Below are 24,883 nucleotides of genomic sequence, written 5' to 3'. Positions count from 1 at the left end.
TGTGTTTATTTGGTTTCTTAGTATGTTGAGTTTTTGTTTTGTTTCATGTGCTGAGTCCCAAGGAATGTATAGTCCAGTATGGGTGATTTTTCGGTGGATTTCTGTTTTGAATTGTGTGGCAATCCGAACGTTTCAGTTTTTACGTTTGTTGCTAGGAAAAGTACTGTGACGTAATAGTTGCCAAACAAATCGCCAACGCCAGCGCGTTGGATGTAAATAAACATGGCCAGTGCATACGGAGAAACAGAGGCGGAGTCTGTTTTGACTTTGTGTTCTGGACAGTGTCGAGTAGCACCATATCAATTCGAACCTACTCTGAATGAACCTAGAACAGTTACTTTTGAGACAGATCTGACAAGTTCTAGTGATAAGGACAGTTCCACGAGCGAGAGTAGCGGAACTATGAGTGATACTGATAGCGCCCAGGCCGGTTGCGAGTCTGTCATATCTCCAGTGGAAGAATGGTAAGCCTAAGTCATGACAACAAATATGGTCTGTATTATTTCACGTGCAATTTTAAGCATTTCGAAACCCGTCTGGTGTTTATAAATTATTGGTATCACAGACTTAGTCTTATTTGTTCATACTTTGCCGACTATGGTGACTAATACTTAGCCCTTCCAAAATCATTGTACCGGATATTTATGACTCGTAAAGAAATGAATTTCAATTACACTTCATAATTCTGTCTATAAAATCAAACTAGATGTAGCAGTCTGAATAATTAATTTATCTTGAAATGATAAATTTGAAAAATTGAATTCTTCAAACTTTTCCATATTTAAAAATGATAAAAAACATCTACAGAATGATCTACCAGCTTTTAAACTTGGAATAGACTCTATTTGGGATAGATTTGTCCACTGTCTAGACTAAGAAATTAAGGTGTCACTGACTTTCAGGTGCCACAACTGCAAAACATGCTCACGAATGTGAAATGTGTATGTCTAGTTACATTCTTCAAAAACTTGTACTTTTTAAATTATTATATTATACTAGTTATTGTTTATCGCTTTATACTGCATACATACCTTTAAGTTTGTTCTTTTCGTGATGGCAAGGGTTGGCTTCAGAGGGGTGGAATCTGTACGCAGCAGGCTGAGATCAGTCCTCAGCTCTACACGAGGTAAGATGGTGGGGACGATCCTGTCTACTGCCGATGTTTTTTTCAGTCTCAACCTGCCTGGCTTGAAACCCACTGAATCCAAAACAGTGGGATCCGACACAAAATACGAGCGTTCAAAGTGATCTTGACAAAGCTTTGCATGGTGTGAAGAAGTCCAGTTCTTTCTATTGACCATCCGTTTCCACTGTCGCCACCTTGCCGGTTCCTTCTCCTTGCACGGAAACGAAAAGAAGCTATTGCCCGATGCCGAACAGTTTTTACAACCATAAGCAACGCAGTAAATCATGTTATCATAAAACAAACATAAAGTAGCAATATCAAGACAAAAAATAGTCTCACAAAGTATGTAATCCGAGAAAAGCACCGATAGGTTTACATAAAACACCAGCACTGAATGGAACAAAATGTCGGCGCGCAACGAAGCGTGTTTGGCAACTATTACGTCATAGTTGTAAAACGTCACAGAAACAGCCGAACGACCGAAAGAAACTTGAGTTCGAGGACCCGCATATTTTGTTTCATTTTTTACTCAAAAACTAAAGTGTTTAAAAACATGGCAACCACACAGAAATTATACCTAACCAAAGTACAGTTTCTAAGGCAATTATTAAATTTGTTAAAAATTCACCTTTAAGTGTAAGAATATAACTTGGGTATTAATTCATCTTTATATGGGTAGTTCTGCTCATTTCACCTGTATGTGCAAATCCATAGATGTAGCCCGTTAAACTGTATGCTAAGGTAAGTTTGTGTAAGATAAAGTTTCATCTCGTAACAAAACATGTATCCAGTGACCAGCTGTGTATACTGTAGCTTCAAGTATTGTCAGTTGTCATCAGCTCGGTAACGGTACAGACTGACACCCAGTTGAGATTTATTTAACTAGGTGTGAAAGATGGCGCGGAGCAGTTTTTAGCTGTACACATACCTGCATACGCTTTTATAGCGAAACATATTCAGCATCATTTGATTGGCCCCCAGGTGGCACTGGTAGTCCTTTGTGCAGCTTCATGCTTAAATAAAAGTAAACAATTCGATTTGATGGTTTGTCTAATTGAAGCGGCGGTTTCCGAACTGTCTGAAGTAAATGATTCTCATTTACCCATTTTTATTTAGTCCGTCAGCAGAGCTTGAGTTCATCTTAAAGTTTTATAATAAAACAAACAAACGGGACTGTCGTTTAATTCCGAATAGGCGAACAAATTTGTTGTGAATTTCCCATACTTTATACAAAATTGTTAAAGTATTCCATCTGCTATATCCATGGAGAATTTGATAGCAGGATTATGTTTAGAAAAAAGATATCTAGTAAACTGTCACACGTCTCCTTTTAAGTTAAAAAGTAGGATCAAAAGTTGTGAACCACAAGGTTTATTGTCCTTTGAATTACTTGTTCTCTTCATTGCGCATCCTTCGGTAAATTACACGAGTATTTGGTTATTCATATCTGCACTAGGCAGTTGCTAATTGCTAATTAGCAACTAATTAGGTATTAGGTTGCTAATTTGGTATTAAACTGCATAACATAACTGTTGTAGTTATAGAATCAAGAGTAACGTAACGGTGGATCTTATTTGGTTAATATTTGACTTCAGATTATGTATTAGTAAGCTCGCTCTCTTACATACTTTGATTACCATTGGCCTTTATTAATATCTTAAAGCCTTAAATACCTTGATTAGGGTAAACGAGTATATTACACTTACTTGGGTAGAGCATATTCTGGTATACGTATTTATCCGAATTCCTTAACGTTCGAGAATTAACACTTTTCTTTTTGTGTAACCTATAGAACCATGCTGACATGACTACAACGAGAAATAAATTTATAAACATTTTATATTGTCCTAGAAATAATACTAACCTTAAATAGAAAACATTTTATAAGTGGCAATCACCTGTTAAAACATATCTCGACTCCATTTGAGATATACCCTATGAAATATGATTAGTTACTGATTTTTTTTATTAGACTCAGGAAATATTTATTAACTTTCATTTAGTTTGTTTGTAGTTAAACACAAAGCTAAACAGGGGACTCTCTGTATTCTGGCCACCACGAGTATCGAAACCCAGTTCCTAGAGTTATAAGTTCTTAGCCATACCTTTTACCAACATGTGTTAAAAGTATAACTAGTTGGTATTTGGGAACTCCGTATATTGATGGTTTAATAACTTTACTTACTAAAATAGAATAGCCACGAAGCATTTTATTATTAACATTTATTGGTAAACCATTTTTGCATAAGAACTACTACCCCCACTCCCCGTGGCTAAGAATCAAGTCTGAGACAGAGTACAAACAGCCCATTATATAACTTTGTTCTTAATCGCAAACAGAGAGAAATGTCTTATGTAATTTGATATCCACATCTAGAATGAGTGGACATAAAAAAATCCCGAAAACTCGCTTTCTTTAATCCCTTTGCGATTGCCAGTAGTTTCATCTTGATGGAAGTTTTATATCAAAAGCTCTCAGTAATTTGATATAAGAATAATACAAATTCGTAATAGTAACAATAAATTATTTGGGCACAGAAAAGTAAAAATTATCTTTTGTTTTCTCTTATTACTTAAATTCATTATATTAGCCATAAATTATTATTTACGTGCAGTGCATATGATTTTTTCAGGCCAATGTTTCAGCTACATGTATATGAAATTCCTGTTGTCGAATGTATATACTTGTCTAATTTTTTTGTGTGTATTTTTATCATACAGCCCGACAGAACGAGATTGCTCATTAAGACAGAAGAGGTAAGCTGGCATTAGACTTCAAATCAATCATCGATTATGCCTTTCTTTTCCAATCTAGCAAATGGTATTTCAAAGCAACCATAGAACGAACCTTTTATAGCAGAAGGAAAACATTGTAAAGATTATTCCAGTCAATTAAATGGGTGTAAAAATGAAACAAGCCTATAAATAATCTGCCAGTATACCTGGCATTATTTATAAGGATTAGTTAACTTAAAAAAAAAACAACATAATTTCTATATGGTCTACCTCGAATGACAAAAAACAATCAAATTTCTATGTTCTACACCAAAGCAAATAGTCACTGATCTGCCTTTTCTCATAGAATGCAGTTTTGAGCTACAGAATATTTTAAATAAGATATTATCTTTGTGTTACGATTACTTTTGCAATTCATAGAAACTAGAATCATAAAACAGTGCTTGAAAACACACCTTTAAGTCAGTAATTTACACTTGGCAAATCAATGTCTCGACCTTCTTTGTTAATCTGAAGATAAGGAGGTCGAAATGTTGTTAATCTGAAGATAAGGAGGTCGAAATGTTGTTCTTTAATTAAAATGTTTATTTCCATACCACCCGTCCTGAGAATACATTTTTGCTTCAAGTGGGTTTCTCGTTATAATGAATTTACACTTAAATCTCATTTAAGGAAATATATTCGTTGTGTCAGAAATTTTAATTAAATTTACATACTGATATTTTGTAGGTTTTGTCGAAACTGGTATTACATTGATGGGAAAGTTTTCTCTGACTGTTTCCCCGAATAAGTGAAATATCCAATGGTTAAAAGCAGAATTTCTTATGAATTGAACAGGCCTTTCAGCTTGTGATATGAGACTTGAACACATAAAGAACTACTGATATGACGTCATTCTCATATAATGATGTCAATACTAGTTTAAGCTTATCTTCATTGTCATAACTTAGTTTCAAATCTGACTGCGTTTGTGACATAACCCACTACCTGGTGGAGCTAAAGCGCATACGTGACCTGAACATAATAATTCTATGGAAATATAAGATTATAACTTCCAGACATGAAAAAGAGAATTGTATGACAACCTTACAATTATTAATAGGTTTATTACGTATTAGACGTAACTTTGGGTGGGGGGGGGGGAGTATGGCATTTCTCTGCCTCTCACCCAATCCCTGTTCCTTCGCCTTTATTTATGAAACAAATTGTGTAAGTACATTATTTTCATTCTTTATAGTACGCCTCTCCCCACCACTACGAAAATTTTGCAAAAAAAAAAAAAGTTAATTTCATCATATTAATGAGCACTTTTAGCCAACAGTATAGGGGTGGTAATAATAAATACCTTTTTTATACGTTTGTGTATTTTCACTAGGCGAACCTGAGAGAAAGATATAAAGTATATAATAAATCTTGTGTTTAAATTCACATTCTTTAACAAGGAATAAGATAACTTAATCCAATACTGAGATATGTTTGTTAATTATCTGCCTTTGCATGAATATTCATGATTAAGTTTTATTTCTGTTGGCGGAAAAAAATATCCAGTTGCTTTGGAAAACAAACTAAGGATTATATAGTAATAATTAGCTATTCAAGTTATTTATTTTGTAGTACTGATTGCTCAAAGGATAGTTTTCTGCTTTGACATAATAAATTTACAAAGAAATGTCCCTTTATACAAGCTTTAAAAGTGTGGCTTTGTGCTTTTTGTTTTATCACTTTATAGAATGGGTAATATATTACAATATGATGATTTAATTGTAAGATTTTTACGATTAAATTACAGTTGTTGAAACGTATTCCATCTATTGATAATGGTCAGAAATAAATACAATTATTTTAAAGCCCCTGTCATATAACTTGTTGTAATTCGAATAACTTTCAATTCCGTACCATCATAACCTTTCATTTTAAAAGAAAAAAAAACTCTTTTTCTTTGGTTTCTCTTTCTTTTTAGAACGTCATCTCAATATCAAATTGATTACGTTTGTATCTGTTTAGTTAAGCTTATTAATTGATAATATTGGTTAGCTATGTGAAGTAAAGAATAACAGTAAACTACAGGGAAACTGTTTTATTTAAAACCAACATTACGTCTTCAAGGATGTCCAATGTTTATTGATTACAACAAATAATGAAGTATGCAAAAATAATTCTTATAGTAAAATAATTAACGTATAATGATATGTCGCAGGTTAAAGTTATGTGGGACAAAATATCTTATTTAGCGAATCACAACATAGGGTTTGATACTGACAAATAGTGTTTTTTTGTGATGGCTTCATTTGTAGTATCTTTTTTCTAAAGTCTCCTCTGAAATGTTCATTAATACTGACATGTACAACATAAGTTGTTTCTCCAATCTATTTTTCTTGGCACATTTGTAGATGAGTTGACATAACTGATCCACCTATATATATATATATATACATCTTGATATAGCAGGTGCTATATTGAACCCACGCATCCGCCATCCTGCCACACCCAGTCTGTGCCACCTCACAGTTTGATTAGATAATGTTGTATTTGTGCTTTCTACTGAAGGTTGTTTCTCTGAAACGAAAATCATAAAGTACGAAATAGAAATTATTTTCTATGAGTGATAGGTGAAAATACTTTGTAATTTTGTTGACCGGTTCTCACATATAGTGTGTGCTTTCATAAACATACGGCAAAGTAAAATCCTACACTATTTCGTGTAATAGTTAACAAAAATAGTAGAGCTTAGATTAAAAACCCTCGTTGCTTTAGATTAGATTATAGAGTGTATAAAGTATAGATGTTTACTACAAATCAGAAAGAGAGAGAAAGAAATGGTATCATAAAACTAAAATAAAAACAGCAGAAAAGCTTTCAGTTTGGTTATAGAAATACAAAAGAACTAGAAATATTCCCATTCTTAAAAGAAAAAAACTATTTATTCTTCAGTTTTTTTATCAATTCTATTGATGCTAAGATAAGAGATTATTCATTTGTACAGATCTGAAGCAACATCAACATTGGAAAGAAGACCTTATTAAACTTTATATCTATTAACAAGATACGATGCACAAAATGATTTTGAACGAACATAAGTAACATGCTTGAATAATCCTTTTATTATTATTTTTACACATTCGTAAAAATAAAAATTAATAATTATTAAGTGACATATTTGTTACAGAATTTACAGATTATCCTGATTGTGTTATATTTATAGCTTAATATATCAATTATTCAAATTAAGTTTTGGTGTTAGTAAAAACAATGTTTAAAACTTCTGTTTATATGTGAAATATTTCTACTATTTTTGATGTATTGACGAGTGAAGTCACCTGTTTAAATTAAAAATGAATTATCTGAAATAATTATTTTACAAACTACACTTAGATCCATTTAAGAAAATACATTCGATGTATCAGAAATTTCAATTAACTTTACGTAATGTTATTTTGTAGGTCTCAGTAAAGTATCTTTGTTTTGTCGAAACTGGTATTGCTTTGGTGGGAAAGCCTTGTCTGACTATTTCTCCGAATAAATGAAATACACAATGGTAAAAGCAGTATTTCTTACAAATTAAACAGGCCTTTCAGTCAGTGGTATGAGACTTAAACACATAAAGGACTACTGATATGACGCCATTCTCATAAAGCCCTCCATAAATAATGTTGTGTGTAGGTACTACTTATAAAATACTATGATATTATTACTAGTGTATAACCCGTCAAAAATGGCGGGTGTTAAGAAGAGTCTGTAAAAATTACTATAAATTAATTAACAACAAGTTTATTTATACTAAAAGTTTTACTTTTGTTTTATAATATTTCTTTATACACAATACTGATAGTGAAAATATCATAAATATTTTTTCAGTTTCCCTTGGAACTGCAAATTAATAATGTTTGCCTTTTTTTTTTTAACGTGCATCTGGAAAAGATCGAGATCAGTGCTGGGAATAAAGACTGTGTCCTTGTTTTGTGCCTGTTAATATTTCTGCATTAATAACGTTTTCATATAAAAATATCAATATAAAGCGAAACCTGTTGCACAATCCTTTTTTAGGGTCCAACTTAACTTAGGTTTGTTTTGTTTTCGTTTGTTTTTTGAACTTCGCGCAAAGCTTCATGAGGGCTATCTGCGCTAGCCGTCCCTAATTTAGAAGTGTAAGACTAAATGGAAGACACCTCGTCATCGCCACATGCCGTCAACTTTTGTGCTACTCTTTTACCAACGGATAGTGGGATTGATCGTCATTTTACAATGCTCCCATGGCTGAAAATGTGTTTGGCATGACGGGAATTCAAACCCGTGATCCTCAGATTACGAGTCGATCGCCCTAACCACTTGGCCATGCTTAGCCAAACTTACTTAGGAGTGTAATAATGATACATTCAACTCTTAAAATCAGTTCATGAGTAGGCATTCTTAATATAAACTGGGAATTTAAAAACTCGAGGAAAGCCTTATTTTTACAATGAATAAGATTTAAAATTGCACTATTCAGACTAATTTCTATATTATCCTTTGTGGATAAAATGATATACTTGGGAAAAACCTCAATGTTATTAATATTAACTTGCTCGCCATAAATAACAGATCATGTTCTTTCTCTGTTCGGATATTTTGTGTAAGGTACAATTGATGGAAGCAGTTCCACAGTGTTGTGAGTTTTAGAATCTTTAGGTACAACTGGAAGTGTTTTCACATAAAAGTAAAACTTTTCTACCGGATATAAACTTATTTGCATTATTTCTTTCCAAAGAACATTGGTGCAACGAGGGGTATCTTTTATCATCACAGATGCTTAATTTATTACGATGAGCTTAGGAGATTTAATTTGAGTATCATTTTACGATCGTAACCACATTGAGGAGATGGAAGTCTCGAGTTACTGAACCGGTTTTTTAAATGCACTGTGAAGAGTTCTTTCTTCTTTCAATAACACAGCAGCCATATCAGCTGTTGTAAATGGTAAAACCGCCTCTCGACGAAGAATAAAGCTTATTAAAGTATTGTATAGAATGTTTTTCATGAGCTTTCTGATTCATCTTAATAGAATCATCTTTGTGTACGTGATGCATCATTAACAGCAAGCAACCTTGGTCAAAATATTTTCTCTGTATTTCACTTAAAATTGAAATTCTTGCATTAACTTCGATTTGCTCTTGGATGAGATGAAGATGATTAAAATAATGTCTAATAGAAGTCTACAACTCAGATAATATACTGACAAACAATTTTCAATATCAAACAAAGCTTTTGTATTCGTTAATTGTTCGGAATTGTTTTGGCAATAGTCCCTCGATGGGTCAGCGTTAAGTCTTCGAACTTGCAATGCTAAAATTAGGGGTCCAGTCTTCTCTTTGGACACAGCAGATAGCTCGATGTGTCTTTGCTCTAAGAAAAATACAAACATGCTTCACAAATAATCCATAATCATGTCTACCTTGAAATGTTTCCGTAGAACTTCTGGCTGTTCGGGATTACAAAACAACAGAGATAAATGCATATGTTTGTCTAATTTGTGCAAGCTTTTAAATCGCTGCTACTTCCTCCAAAGAATAAACCCACTCGCCATCATATTAAATTAAGTTTCTTCTGATGGCAGTTTTTCACTCCTGTAGTTAACACTGTTGACTCTTCGCACATCTTCAAAAGATCTGGCTCCTCGAACGTGCACTAACAAAAAGCACAGGTAAAATATTTCACCAGTTTTTGGATCAACTGAGTAAATTCGTGGAATAATAGAATTTTCTCCTTGTTGACATTTATCCAAGCAAATAACTTAAGAGATACAAACATAATGATATGAAATATGACAGTAGAGGAAACTCAGCAGAAGAATTACGTTAGTTTAAGAGAGTCCATCTTGCCATCTTGGTAGGCTTATTTGCAGCTCTTTCCTTTGCTTATGTGGCAAAAAGTAAGCTTTTTGTCGTGAATGAAGATGAGCTGGCTTCTGATGATAACATGTTATATGTCATGCATCTTGTACTCTTATAAACGTCACATAGCTTCAGGAGCAGAGACAAAGCGAGCCCTCAAATAATTACCGATTTCATCGTGAGAATGGTGTTGCAAAGTTTTAGTGTTAATGGCTATGTTTACTTTACCATATCTTTTATAAACGTATTTGTATGTATACTTCATTTTATAGAAATGCAAACATTATATATGAGCAAGATAAAGCCTGTTATAAGGTAATACAAAGCGATTTTCCACCAATCGTCACAGGTAACCCTTCCCTTCGCTGTATATGCATTTACACTTAACTCATGAAACTTGAAACTATTACGGGAAGGTTATACTGTATAAATTATTCTCCATACATCGTGATATTTGATTCAAAGTTCCACATGGCTCAAGAATCATGTGGTGAGTCACTGTTTAAATAAACATGGTTCCAAATGAGGATCTAAAACTTCTGCACCAATGAACTTATTGATCTACTCCATTGTTTAAATGTTGCATCCCTAATTAGAAATTATTAACATTTGACAGTATGGAAGACTATTTTTGAAATTCTATAGTGTATACTCGGGTTGTGTTATTTATCAATTCTTAAGCTTTATGTTGAAGACTGGCAACTAAGTCTGGTCCATCAGAAGCAGTTTGATCATTACAAAGATTTTCTGTGGTTTTTAGCAAAACTTAATTGCAGATCACAGTGATAAAAAATATCAGGTCAACCATAATGTTCAATAATTGGTATCACATCGTGATATCTTTCTTTCGTGTTGCGTGGTGAGCCTTGAAAAGTCGAAGGCAGAATCATCATACGTCTAACTGGAAGTCCAAACTCTTTAGACTGATTTTCGAGATGATTCATGAGTCTTTGATATTGTTCAACTCAAGATTGGTTTTATTTGAAGCAGATGAAATTCTAATTATTAGCTTCAACTTAAAGATATGAATCAACTACATAGTGTTGTATCAATTTACCTTCATGATGAATCAGATTGAAAATATTTGGTCTGACAGTCAGTTGGTAAATTTTGAACTGAAACATTATAATTTTGTTTCATGATCGGCCCTTAGATCTTTCTGTTATCATATTTGGCTTTCATCATGTTTCACCATAAGGGAACAGGAGAGATAAACATTGGATCCAAGTGTAGGCTCAAAATATCGAAAGGCAACACAGGATTTCCTCCAACTTTGGGATAAACTTTGATGTCTCGTTTTAAAGGAAGCTCGCTGTTGTCGTTAGTGGAAATTACTGAGACTTCATTCACTGTAGGCAAACTAAACCCCCTACGATCATTGTTTCTATGTCTTTGAAAACCCATGTATAGGACGATATTCCTGAATAGCTCTTTGATTGTTCTCTTGTTTTACTTATATTAAAGTCTTATAACTTCTGGCATACACTTGGTCAACAGTTTGCATCAAATTCATAATGCATCATTGGTTAGATTCCTAATTCTTTCGTCATTTTATAACCTCACTTGAATCAAATACATAAAGCTGGTAAAATTGTCCTACACTTTTGTTTTACGGATATACGTGGGAAATAGTATGATAAATTTGTCCATGAATTCGGAAACCATAAACCCCAGGAGAAGAAAATTCATCGACAGCAGCTCCCATAGACGCAAATGCAAATACACATTTGTAAACTCTGATGGTGGCCTTAAATTATTTATGGTATGAACACATTTTATGTGTTAACCAGATGGTGAAGTCCTTGTTAATAATCTGATCGTGTTATCATAACTCTTCCTTTGTGGAAGAGTTTTTTTTTTTTAGGCAAATTTTTCCCCTTCAAAAACTATAAGTATATTATGAGGGGAATAGGAGTATGTCTATATCTTCAAGTCTAGATGGGTGTACAGTGAAGAAAGGAGTCATGGAAAATATATCAGTTGGGACACACCTTGTTGTATATATGCAATGAAGATAAAATAGAAATTGGGAAGAGAACTAGGAAAGAAACTGAAAAACACAATATGAAAGTTCTAATATCCTTCATAATAACATCATATGGTACTGTTGATTTCTACGAGATTCGAAAGAAAAGAGTAAGAGTAACATATGTATTCATTATTTTCATGTTCTCGGACATTTGTAGTATCGCATAGTTAATTCTCTAGTGATAGTGTTACGTTTCAATGCCCACAGACAGCGGCATGATATAATGAACATAATGACATAATGAACAGCCACTGAGGAGTTGGCAGCTGACAATGAAGTCATGCTTTATTGAAACTGCATTCCCAATGTGCTTAAATATCTATTAAATATATTTAATCAAATTGTGCAAATTGACTGAAACATGTACAGAATGGCCTTTCTCCCAACAAATACATTTTTGCTCAATTATATAGAAGGTGCTGAGATAAAGGACAACCATTAGTTCATCCAAGGCCTTCTTCCCATCACAAAAAGTTAAATCAGTGATACTGACCAGAACAAAGCATCAAATCCCAGTACAATAGCTACGTTGTCTTTTCTTAGGAAAGGTGTCAACAGTTCTGAACTTCTGACCAATGTTTAAGTTAAAGGCAGTGCTTGCGACATTACTTCCACATCCAAGTCATTAACAGGACAGCAGCTTCAGCAGTTACTCTCTCTCAAGAAAAATCGTCGCAAAAGAAAAAAGTTCAGAGTTAGTGTTAACTTCTATCAGGTACATCATGAAATTAATGTTACCAAGAAGCTGGCCTGGACAACTTAAGTAATTGAAAAAAAACATCATCTTCTCTGAAAGTATGTAATTCATTACTATTCTGGAAACCTCGTTCAGCTGTCTTAAATGAAAAGAGACGTTGGAACGTATATTTGCAATTATACGTATGTATCTTTTGTTCAAGTATACAGTTTTGGTGGACGCACAGTGAACATGGAAGTCTAATCTCTTAAAACTTTGTGATATCTGACACACATTGCATTTAATGTGTATTTTATCTGTTCTATAGGGATTCATTTGTTGCATGTAATGTGTAACATATAGACTGTTTTTAAAGGCAATGTCCGGTGTTAAACGATATGTATGAACTGAAAACAATAATTTTATGTTTAGTTTCGTGTGTGTTTGTTGTGGGCTATCTATGCTCTTCTCAACATGGGTTTGAAAACCCATTTCTTAGCGTTATAAACCCTTACACTTATGGCTAAATCACGAGGAGCAAAGAATTTGAGCACAGTATTTTGTACATGTTTATGTTACTAGTCCTGATTAATTATGTGGTTTTATGTTTTTAACTGAAGTCTTCAGAGTATTCATGCACCAATTACTGTAATATCGGTGTTGTGAAAATTAGCTTTACCGTTAGTGAGCGCATTAGTGAGTTTTAATCTGTTTCAACACCAGTTTTATTGAAAATATTTTATTTAATTGCTAGTAATTTAAATTCCATTCGTTGTAACTTTGAAAGTCGTTTGTCACACTTGCTGAGCATAAGTGTGGTATAAAAACCTGTAGAGTGTATTACTATAATTTGCATATACTGCTGCTATATGTCACTGATGTCCAGTCATTTCAAGTTGTTGTTTGTAGTTTTTTTCTTTGCCGTTATACGGATTGTATTTGAATTAACTTCAAATTTAAGTGAGCTTAGAAAGCCAGGATAAAGGAGGTTTAGGGTATGCAGATGTCATATATCTCACTCTCTCTTAATATAATTTAATTTCAGTACAGAATAAAAATCAAATTTCTTACAATTCTATTCAAAAGTCTAATAAATCCCATATAAAAATTAATTACAGATATTATACGTCCCATGTTTGTTTGTTTTCGGAATTTCGCACAAAGCTACTCGAGGGCTATCTGTGCTAGCCGTCCCTAATTTAGCAGTGTAAGACTAGAGGGAAGGCAGCTATTTATCACCACCCACCGCCAACTCTTTTACCAACGAATAGTGGGATTGACCGTCACATTATACTCCCCCACGGCTGGGAGAGCGAGCATGTTTAGCGCGACCCTCGGATTACGAGTCGCACGCCTTACGCGTCTCACACTCAAAGGAAGTTGTATTATAGCTAATATTAGCGGTTGCACAGCTATCTTATACTGCCACATTGGGTGGAACATACAACAACATTCTCAGAACTTCGTCATTTGTTTGGTTGGTTACATGGACAAAGCGAATTTTGAAAATTATTTTGATGCTAATAGGAAGATCTTGTTCAAGAGCAAAGATATGCAACTTGTTGTCCCTTTTTAATCTAAACATTAAGCAACTGGGATTTCAATTAATTAAAATACATTTAACCAGTTTAAAGTCAATTTCAGAGCTTAGTTTTTTTATTACTTTTAACCCCACTTCACTTCTCCCCATAATCTCGGTTCTTACCACAAATACCTTTTGTTTTTGATGCTGTTCTACTTTAATGAATACATTGTTTTCACATCCAGTCTGGTCTTTTATATGGTGATAAATCACCCTAGATCTCCTTTCTTCTAAGTTTTAGAATGTTACAGTCTTGTATTCATGAGAATGTCAACACATATATGCATATACCAGCTTCATGATCACGTTTGGATTGGAAAAGGCCAATAAATGAGAGGTAATTATTCATTTAAATAACAATTAAAGTTAAAAAGGTTTGACATAACGGAATTCAAGACTTTATAGTTAACATATCTTACTGGTATCACACCAGATTTGTCTTTCCCTGCTTTGTTTTCTTTGACATGCGTAGCATGTGAATATACCGTATTTCTGTCTTCGTTTCTTATTATTGTATCTATTGTAAATTTATGTATGTATGTATGTAGGTTTCATATAACGCAGCTCAGAAAGCCATTAAACTGTCTTCATTCTAGCTATCTTTGTTACTCTGCTGTTCTCAAGAAGGTACGTTGTGTGCAAGAATGTCAACAGCAATGTCCTTCAATAGTATTTCAGGTAATAACCTGAGGTTACAGCCTGCCTTACCTTTGTCAGAATGAGTACTCATGTGGGTAAACACAACAGTTCTTGTGAAGTTAAAAATGCAAAATTTAGTTAGTATAGTTTCCGTATTTAACCTCATCAGTTGAAGCTAGATCAAGCAAAAGCAATCATCCCCTGTTAATAAAGCAAGTGTACACTTTACGTTAAGTCTGTTTTAACAAAGAACTTTAATTTCATGTTTCATACTATGTCTACTCTATTTCATTACGTCTCACAACTCAAGTGCTCACAGATATACAATTACTTCATAATCGGTACTGCGACCGTATCTCCTATTACCAATTAAGCCTATTCCATTGCTCTAAGGTTAAACTCAGTTTTACATGAATTACCAAGTAAACACATTAGCTGCATATGTGATACTGTCCAAGAACTTGCAAAGGTAAAGTTTTATCCTTTTTTTGTTAAGGCCAGTATCTAATGAACTTTAAGAACAATACCACATATATCGCAATCCTGTAGTGAAGAAGGATATTCTACCGTAATGTTATTCATACTTACCAATGTTGAAAATATAACCTGAATATCACTGTCAGTCATCTTAACGTTGTTGTGCAATTTATGTATTATATTGTTAAAAATTAGTTCCTTTTCTGAGAAATCATACTCGAATCAGTAAGATAGTAACTACTGAATAATTGTTCACACATTTGTTTTATTGTCATAGCAAGATCTACAGAAGCATTGAACAATTACAAACACACCACTCTACTCTGGCTGTACAAAAACTGGTCTTCTACGTATATATGCAGTAGAAATAGTTTCAGACTAATTCCTATTCAGTAGAAAAGTATCAAATACTTAATATGCATTACATACACATATGTACCCCACAACAGATACATGTGCACATAAACTACATTACTATACAAAGAACTTACTAAAAACATAAAGTACAGTTCACAACTCAGTAGTTCAAATAAATGTTCATAAAATGAGAAGTGTAATGGGAAATGAAAAACATTTTATTACAAGACCAAGTGATACCTTTCAAAATTCTTATGTATTATTAAATGTATACAGTATAACAAAAAGTTCCCTACATTTTGTGTTTTTTTTTTTAAGTATAATTGTTGGAAGTAATTGTGTGGTAAAAGTTGATAAGGCTTGTTTATAAACTTCAATCGCCATTTGGTAGACTAGTCGACTCTCTCTTCTATATTTGTATCATAAATATTGTCTTTGGAATACTAGAGTAGTTTCCAAAAAATTCTTGCTTTGTTTCCTCAATTTTACATTTTGTACAATAAATGCACTAAAACAGAGCAAGTTTTTGCTTTTGTTCTTATTTACTTTATCTCATAAAATACCAATATTCACTTCTTAGTTTTCTGGTATATCAGTTGCTCTCTCTCTCAGCCCAAAACTTTAGTTTATATAGATTGTAAGAAAAGTATGAAATGACCAGTTTTACTTAGCTGCACTGATTCCAGATCAAAAATTTCCTTTCAGATCTGATTTGTCTTCTTGATGTGATAAAAAACGTTGATGGAAACATTTTACCAAACAATAAGAGAACTGACCTTTCCTGTCAAAATTTGAACTAGTAATGCTCAAGAGTCGAGAGCCCTGAATACCACACCATAACAGACTCCACACAAAACAATTATATTTGATATGCAGAAATGCTTAGTATTAATGATTCATTAATTTAGTGCATCAGAGCACGATATTGTTTCTATATTACTTATACTTATAAAAGGATGGAGCAGCCACCACAATCACCATTGCAGTAAAAAAAAAAGCATACTGCAAGCTGGAGATCTCAAAGTTACTGGGTGGTGATGTTATTAATTCAATGGTGGAATATAAAGTGACAAAACTTTTAACTTACTCGGTTTCTTCATTAATTGTGATCAGTTGCATATATTATTTGTTACACCTTGAAGTCAGTGTTGTATCAGAAGTACTTTGTTGACATATCAAATTCATTTTTTGCAAATCTCAACTAAGCTTCAGATGAAATATACAACTTTGTACCAAACAATTCAGGATGGTGTGGACTAAAAAAAAAAAAAAAGAACTGACACAACTATTTGATATAAGGTTATAGAGTCATAAAGATAAATTTAGTCAGTCATGTTTTTAGTCAGTTGGATAGCAGTTTCAACTAGCCAAAGAATACCAGCTAGAGTGTGGAATTACTCCAATCCTTGTAATTGCATTTATTTAACACTGATCAAGGGACTGCCTCCCAAAGTATGCCTTCAGAACAATGGTTTCCAGACAGAATATGCAAATATCACAACCATCATACAGAAGTTACTGGACTTTTATAAGACAGTTTTGAGGATAATTGTGGTAGCTTGATTTCTAAGCATATTATGCATCTCAACTCTATTTTGGCTATCACTTTTGGTCAGCTGATCACTGAATAGAAAGTTTCTGAGAAATGTGAAATGGAAATGAAGTATTGTATGAAGGAGTTCATCATTGCATTTGCCTGTTAGATCAAGATGCATCTTCCAAAGATTGTGTAAAACTATGTTGAAAATCAACATTTTATCACTATTTTACTACTCACTCAAATTCTTCATAAGTCTAATGCCAGTCTCCTTAAGTCACATATACCTGCTTCTATTTATACTATTCAGAGACAGTAGCATACACTTTCTACAAGATTCACATTAAATTCAAACATAAAAGTCGTCAAATTATCATCCCAAATGAAGGAAACGAAAATGCTCATGAGAAAATAAAAGTACATAATTTCCAAATTCTTTAGTTGAATAAAATTTCAATCCATGTAAAGTATGCACTTGAAATGAACCACAAGAGTATGAAAAAAATCTAACATATTTATAAGAAGCATTGAACCATCAGGCTATGTTGTGATAGGAAATGTACTCAGTGTTGAGTAAAATACTATTTTCACATTAATAGTACTTTGTATTTTGAGAAATAGATTTTTCAGCTAGACCTATTTTATTTTTATACTTCTAATACTTACTTTTCCATTATCACAAATGATTTTTTTTTCAAAGTACTAAAATAAAATAGTTAAAAAATACTTATAAAATTCTAAAGAAAAATAGCTAACTTGAAAATAAATAGTATTCTAATCAGCATTAGGAATATTTGGCATTTGTGTTGGTGCAATAAAATTGAGGTATATCTGTTTTATGTTACTTCTCTGTGCAAGCAATCAGTAGTTTAGTCCATAAAATGTAAAAGACATTCTAGATACCAACAGGAAAACTAAAGAATTTCCAGACTTCTTAACTAAGATCTAAATAATTTTTTTTTAATCTGATAATACTGATTTGCTGTCAAGCACAACTAATGAAATTATTACTTTTGTAACTTGTACAGCATAAAACTTTCCAGTTGAAAATAAATAAGGATTTTACGTCTTTCTAAATGAATAGTACATCTCCAGTGGCTTGTTGACTTTCCAGTACTTGTCATTCACTTGGTCCAGACTCATGTTTCCACTCAGATGATGGAAATGTCCTGGTGTCACAGCGATGTAGATGATGACTGGAGAACTTTCTGGAGGAGACTGCATACCATGTTCATCGTAGTGTTTGTCTAAAGCAAACCTGAGGGCCAAATACTTACACAAGTGATCAACTAACAAAAAAAAAAAAAAGAAAAATGCAATATTGAGATTACTTATATACAATTAAAAGTATAATGTATAATTTTTTTATTTCAATTGTGAGGAACTTACACGTACGTAATATCTATGAATACATTAGTAATGACTATAATGTTTATAACATTCTTTTCATCTACCTCCTTATATGGTTGAGTACACTGTATGTAATAACTATATGTATACAAATGAAAAAATTAAGTCCTTTTAAAACACAAACATACTAACTGTAATATAAATACATATACTGATAAAAATAAACCATCTATATGCATATGAAAATATCAAAGAAAAACATGACCACATCAAATTGTGAAGTAAATTGGGAAACCTAAACACATGAAATACCCATTTAAAAGTGCACACAAAAATCTAATTATAAAAATTAAAATTCATAACATTTATAGAGCACTATTAAGTTTATGTAAACATTCATAGAGCATTACTGAGTATATATAAACATTCATAGAGCACTATTGAGTATATGTAAACATCAGAGTACTAATGAGTATATATAAACATTTAATTTCTTTTATATTATTACTCTACTTGTAAATACTACACACAGTACTAAATAACCATGACAGGTTTCAATTGTAATCTATTTTAAGTTGGCAAAATCAAATGTTTCATCTTGAGTACATAAAAGAGATATATATTTAGCACACATGCACACACACACACACACACCTATGTAAACTACCCACCTGGGATAAAATTCAACTAGCTAGTGAAAATTAAAAGGAATATATATACATATATATGATATAAGATATTGATTCTTTTAATACTACAAAGACCAACTATTTCCAATTAATATGAAATACAATAACAAATTTTTGATGTCAGTAAAACACATAGGAAAATGTTGAATTCTGGTGTGGACAACATGCAGATATGCTATGCACCTTAAAATATTTACTTCTTCAGATGTTTTTACACAGATAATTTCATTGAAACACTAAGAAATAAAAATGGAGTAAAAAAAATACTGGTCTAATAATTTTTGCATTTCATTTGAACAAAGATGTACCAGTTAATACTTACAATGTTGTATAGTGCAGAATGGTCCATAAGTTATTTCTGAGCACTATACTAATAATAAATTTTTATCTATATCAAGTTATTATATAAATACTGCCTATATGAAAAGCACATATAATGATAAAGGGTAGACACATTTTGGAGCTGTATATCAGATGCTATCAAAATTGAAGAGACTTTAGTAAAGGTCAGATAGTTCCTGTAATATTATGAAATAATAAATAAGTACAAAGTATAGACGAGCTGTGTTATTTTACAACCAAATGATACATGCTTGATACTTCAGTAGAATATAAAAGGGTATTGTTCAGTATTTACTTAAAGAGAGGAAGAAGATAACCCCTCAGTACATCATTCTAACTAGTTACTTTCAAACAACTCTCAACTTGTACCATTACATGCAGTGACCTTTCTTTACAGAACATTTAACAAGTATTAAGAAAAAAACAATTATTGCTAAATAAAAAAGTTACATGGGGCTGGCTATTGAACTAGAAGAAAAAAGAACCAAAAAAAATAGAGATGTAAGTGGACATATCACTTGATCTGGCTAATGTTCACATAGCAGACTAAACTGTCTCAACATTACATAGAGAATAAAATCCATACATCACTAACTTCCTCATTTTGTCTATTGAAAGTTTGGTGTTTGAATAGAATCTCAGCTTTCATCATTATACCTTTAGTTAACTTTAGAATACTACTTTTATTACTATTTTTACAATAGAGTAACATTTTAGGATTCTTAAATCTGGTTTTATTTGTTTTACCAGCGAGGAAGTCTTGACACGACTTTTCTCAAAGTTTCTCTCTCCTCTACTCAAAGCCCTTTCATACTTCAAATAATACCAATACTACTTTGATTGCTCATACACACGTAACATCTGTACATTAAGTTTCTTTTTGTTTTCTGTTTCACCACAAATGTTCCCTTATTATTTTTTTTATTACACACTTTTTACACCACTTCCCTATTTCCTGAATATACGTGGACCACTTCTTTCACATTTACATATACAAATAATAACTTCCAATCTATTTTATGCATATATTTCCTCTTGTTATCATGCTTACAACCATGGCATCCTTTTAGTTTCTTCATGTGTTTAACCACGTACCCTATGAAAATTGCTAATTAAAAAACTTTACATTCTTGAAACACCTGATCCATAACCTATATTAATTCAGTTTCTCAGCAACCAGTTGTTTGCAGCCTTTAATCCCAACAGGCTACATTTTATTCCTTACATAAATAGTTGCTCTATCCCACCTCTTTTTGTAAAAAATAAGTCTACCAAATTTAAACAGCTTGTAACCCAGAATTTCAAAATGTTTATTACTGATATTCACAAACCTGATCAAGTTTTCAAAATTTCCATTATTCAACTAGTGCCCTGAACTCATCCATTTTGTTCCGACTACTACTAACATTAGAATAACAACCATTAAGCATAATTTTGAATCTACTGTGTTTGGAAAACCTATGAAACTTATCTTTAAAACTGGTACTTACATCCTAAACTCAATACTTTCAAACTCCTTGTTGCTCTAGCTATCCTACAAATGTATGTATTTCTAATTTCACAAGCTCCCTCACCATTATGTGGATTTAAACTTCCAAACATAGTTAACCCAGTGTAAGTTTCTAACTTCCTTCATTCTTCTTTTGGTAGTTTTAAATCTTTTTACCAGTCTCTAATAATTAAAAGTATCCCAGTTATTCACTAAATTTGATGAACTGTGAAAATGCTTGTCATGTCCTTCTCCAGTTTCTTAATTTTAGAAGCATCTCATGGGCATCATGTGGAAGGTTTTCAGAAACATTGTATATTGGTTTTATTGTTGAAGGTGAAAGCTCTTTGTACGTAAACTCTGATTAGTGGTGAATACAATAATTCTTAAATACTATTGAAGTGTGAAAGATGCTTGTTGAGCAAAAGCTCAAAACGTGAAAGATCCTGTAATGAGGTGCAACCTGAAATGTTTAAAGACAAATAATAATATGTGCATGCAGTAACTTGTGAATGCTTTTACAGTCACAGTTTAAATCTTTATAAATTACTGGTTACTAATGCATCTCAATCATTTAAATAAAAAAAATATGTTAAAAACCTTTAAAGAGGATTCTGAATGCTATGGGCATATTGAAATACCTACTGTTGTTTTCATATTAATATCTACTGTCAAATACTTCTTCAAATAACAAAAAAAATATTTCTATGTGAAAAATAATTATAGTACCTTAACAGTCAATAACATGTAAATATGATAGCTAGATAATAACAGTACATATATCATAATTAACACAGTAGCTTTAAAAGACATTATTAAAATGCAATGTTTCAAACTCCTTTGGTTTCAACCCCTCTTTTAACACCTTAGTTGAGGAGTCTTGCAGATCCCAGCCTTTGAAATGAAGAAAGAAAAGTTATTGCATGGAAAGAAACCAATGACATGTTGATGCTCATCTGTATTCCACTTGGACTATTACATAAGTATTGTGGTTACTATGAAAAACAACCAAAGATTTAAATAGAAGTTTAAAAAAACTGATTTTTTAATACATTTTTTCACTCCATTTAACCAAGGTCCATTATTATGTAAATCACACTGATGTGTAATATTAGATATTCTCACACATTTCTTTGATGACAGTATAACTTCTTACAAGGTCTTGCTATTTAATGGCAGAAATGTATGAGTCAGTTATCTTACTGCATTTCAGTGCTAAGACGTTTTTGGAAAAAACAAGCAAACAAAAACAATATAACCCAAGATGAGTAAGAAAAATACTGCACTACAGAAGTACCTTACATCACGATGGCAAAACTCTAAAGTAATTATAATTGGTGTAAAATTTGGCATTGTAGCATCAATATTGGATGCTTGTGCAAGTACACTACCAAATTTATACACCTGTGTTACATATTTCCACTCCCAATTTCACCCATTGCAATTATGAAGGACTCATTATTGGCTGTAAATAGTAATGTCTACAATTTTAACCAGTGGGAAAGCTTATTGCTTGACATTTTCTTTTAAATGCAGTAACATGGTAAACAGCCACTGAAAGCTGCAAGTTAAGGAAAAATTTAGTTTTAATAATTCATTTAAAGTGTTTTCTTAAATATTTTTTTCATAATGAACAATTTCAAATACTACATTCATTTCACTTGAATTTTTGTGACATTTGCATTTCATTTACAGGCATTAATCAATAATCCATATTCATGAAGTCCAAAAGATTGTTTTTTTTTGTATTTTTTACTCAGAGATGGTTTGTTTTGAATTTCATGCAAAGCTACTCAAAGGCTCTCTTCACTAGCCATCCATAATTTAGCAGTGTAAAATAATAGGGAAGCAGCTAGTCATCACCACCCACTACCAACTCTTGGGCTACTCTTTTATCAATGAATAGTGGAATTGACTATCACATTATAATGCCCCCACGGCTGAAAGTGCGAGTATGTTTGGTGCGATGGGGATTCAAACCCGTAATCCTCAGATTACAAGTCGAATGCTTTAACCACCTGGTCCTCAGAGATGGTTAGTTCTCTTATCTAAAATGTTTCTCTTTTGTTTTGGCCTATGAAAATAGTTTTATTTGAACATATTTTAAAGTCAAAGAATGTCTTGTATTTCATTTTAAAGAACCTTAAATCTTGAAACCCTTCGCCTTCATTAGACCTAAGCAATCTTTTGATCCTTTGTTTTTTTATATCACAAGTGTAGTTAATTTTTGGTGAACAACCAACTTATGGGATCACTATTCTTCTGATAAATTATAATTTCATATTAATTCACTGAATTTTTATATTATACTCTTGAATCTAACCTCATCTAATTCTAACAAAATTTTATGATAGTATAAACAAAAATTGAGTTGCAATATTCTAAACTATTTATGGATAATATTTGTTCAATAAGTGTTCTGATCACTAGAATGTGGGTTAAATAAGTGGCAAATTTAAATTAATTTATAATAGGTAGTAGGACTGTATTATCATCCAGCTGTGATTACAGTTTACACCTAAGATTTAATCCAGCAAAATTCAGCTTAATAAGTTGCCATTTTAACTCTCACCGACTCATGTTTACCTGTAGCATTTGCTGTGGTTTTGATGTATCGTACTTGTGTCAGGTTTGGTTCAGTTTCTCCTAGTTCATTTGGGTGAGGCTTAAATACAAGTTCAATTTCATTCTGTGGGTTTTCAGATGTTTCTGAATCAATGTCATTACCTATTCCTACAGTTTCACTAGATTCTGGCAGTTGTATCCCATTGCTCATTGTTTCTTGTTCTACCTCAGATCCACCCGATTCATTTTCCACTTCTGACTGGGCACATGTTTTTTTCCGAGGATTTCCATTTGCTGTATCACTAGAGCTACCAGGTGTTGGTGTTTGTCTAGCACTTAAGCTACCTGTTGTGGTACCTGCAATGGAATTTGAAATACTATGACCATTAATATTTTCTTCTGGAGCACTTTTTTTTACTCTTTGTCCTCGATTCATTTGCTGAATCCTCATTCCTTCTTCAATGCTATGTGCAAGGGCTGTTTTATTCAATTTCGCCAGTACACGTTCTTGATGGGCTTCATATTCTTCTCTACTTGGATAAATTTTTGAAATTAACATATCAAAATTAGGATCAGGACGTAACGAACGTTTAGATACTAGTTTTTTACGACAGGTTGGACATTCTTTATTTCCACTCCTCAGTGCTGTTATGATGCATTCTTGGCAAAACCGATGAAGGCATTCTTTCGTAGTCATCGTATTCTTCAACATATCAAGACATATTGGGCACATAAGTTCACTGTGCAAACTTCTTGGAGAAACTGCTATTTCTGTGTTGTCTGTAATGACTTCTTGTGATGTTCTGTTAAGTTCATATAAGCTTAATTCCCATGTCCTGTTCGTGGTCTGGGTATCTAAAGCCATTTTCTCTCACAGTCATACACAAGAGTAATTACTAATATTACGTAACTTGTTAGATGTAACTGCTCCTTAAAACCTATTATGCGATACTTTCAAAGAATGAAACAACACAGCTTCTTCGTATTCAATAATAAAGCTTTAAGCCTATAATAATATTTTATACCTACGTCACGATACTTAATAATATAATATGGCACAGATGATATGATAATAAAAAGTATATAATTCAATGAATTACTATTTATAACAAGCTTTAAGCTTAGTGCTGTAGCGTAACTATACGTTTTACACTCTTCAACACATCAAAGATACAGAAACTAACGTTTCCTTTCACAAAAGGTTGAATCCCTAGTGCCGTGATTTAAATTCAAGAGAAAATTGTAAAAATAAATTACTAATCCTAAAGAATTATGGTTTATTCAAAAATATTTCATATAAATATCAAGTATTTACTCTGTTTACTGCAAAAGAAATAAATTCGGTGTATTTTTTATACACGTCGAGTATAAAATGACGAATTAAAAAATATATGAAAATTACAAAAACGAATTAAAAAATAT

General features: G+C 32.4%; 2 protein-coding genes across 6 annotated transcripts in view; one reads left to right on the top strand and one right to left on the bottom strand.

Annotated features, from left to right (window-relative positions):
- LOC143239432 (uncharacterized) overlaps positions 1–7,496 on the top strand; it is a 41,437-nt gene extending 33,941 nt beyond the window's left edge. For 4 of the 5 annotated variants that reach the window (XM_076480476.1, XM_076480474.1, XM_076480472.1 and 1 more), the window contains one exon: positions 3,848–7,496. In XM_076480476.1, the coding sequence (XP_076336591.1) occupies positions 3,848–3,898 (51 nt within the window). In that variant the 3' untranslated portion in view covers positions 3,899–7,496. The remainder of the gene's footprint in view (positions 1–3,847) is intronic. The other variant, XM_076480473.1, reaches the window with a different exon arrangement.
- A 7,881-nt stretch (positions 7,497–15,377) lies between these two features.
- Positions 15,378–24,662, bottom strand: LOC143237218 (E3 ubiquitin-protein ligase RING2-like). Its single transcript, XM_076476220.1, has 2 exons — positions 23,483–24,662; positions 15,378–18,315 (listed from the first exon to the last, which is right to left on the bottom strand). Exons 1-2 carry the CDS (start codon positions 24,324–24,326, stop codon positions 18,089–18,091), a joined length of 1,071 nt encoding a protein of 356 aa, XP_076332335.1. The 5' UTR covers positions 24,327–24,662; the 3' UTR covers positions 15,378–18,088.
- Positions 24,663–24,883: the final 221 nt, after the last annotated feature.

Source organism: Tachypleus tridentatus, chromosome 13, assembly GCF_004210375.1.
Source record: "Tachypleus tridentatus isolate NWPU-2018 chromosome 13, ASM421037v1, whole genome shotgun sequence".
NCBI lineage: Eukaryota > Metazoa > Arthropoda > Merostomata > Xiphosura > Limulidae > Tachypleus > Tachypleus tridentatus.
The sequence above is the reverse complement of the archived record's forward strand: the minus strand, read 5'-3'. Positions and strand labels throughout refer to the sequence as shown.

Coding starts and splice junctions, on each gene's coding strand:
- LOC143237218 (XM_076476220.1), bottom strand. CDS start 24,326: ATGGCTTTAGATACCCAGACCACGAACAGGACATGGGAATTAAGCTTA. Junction 18,316..23,482: donor AACCACAGCAAATGCTACAG/GTAAACATGAGT, acceptor TTTTTTTGTTAG/TTGATCACTTGTGTAAGTAT.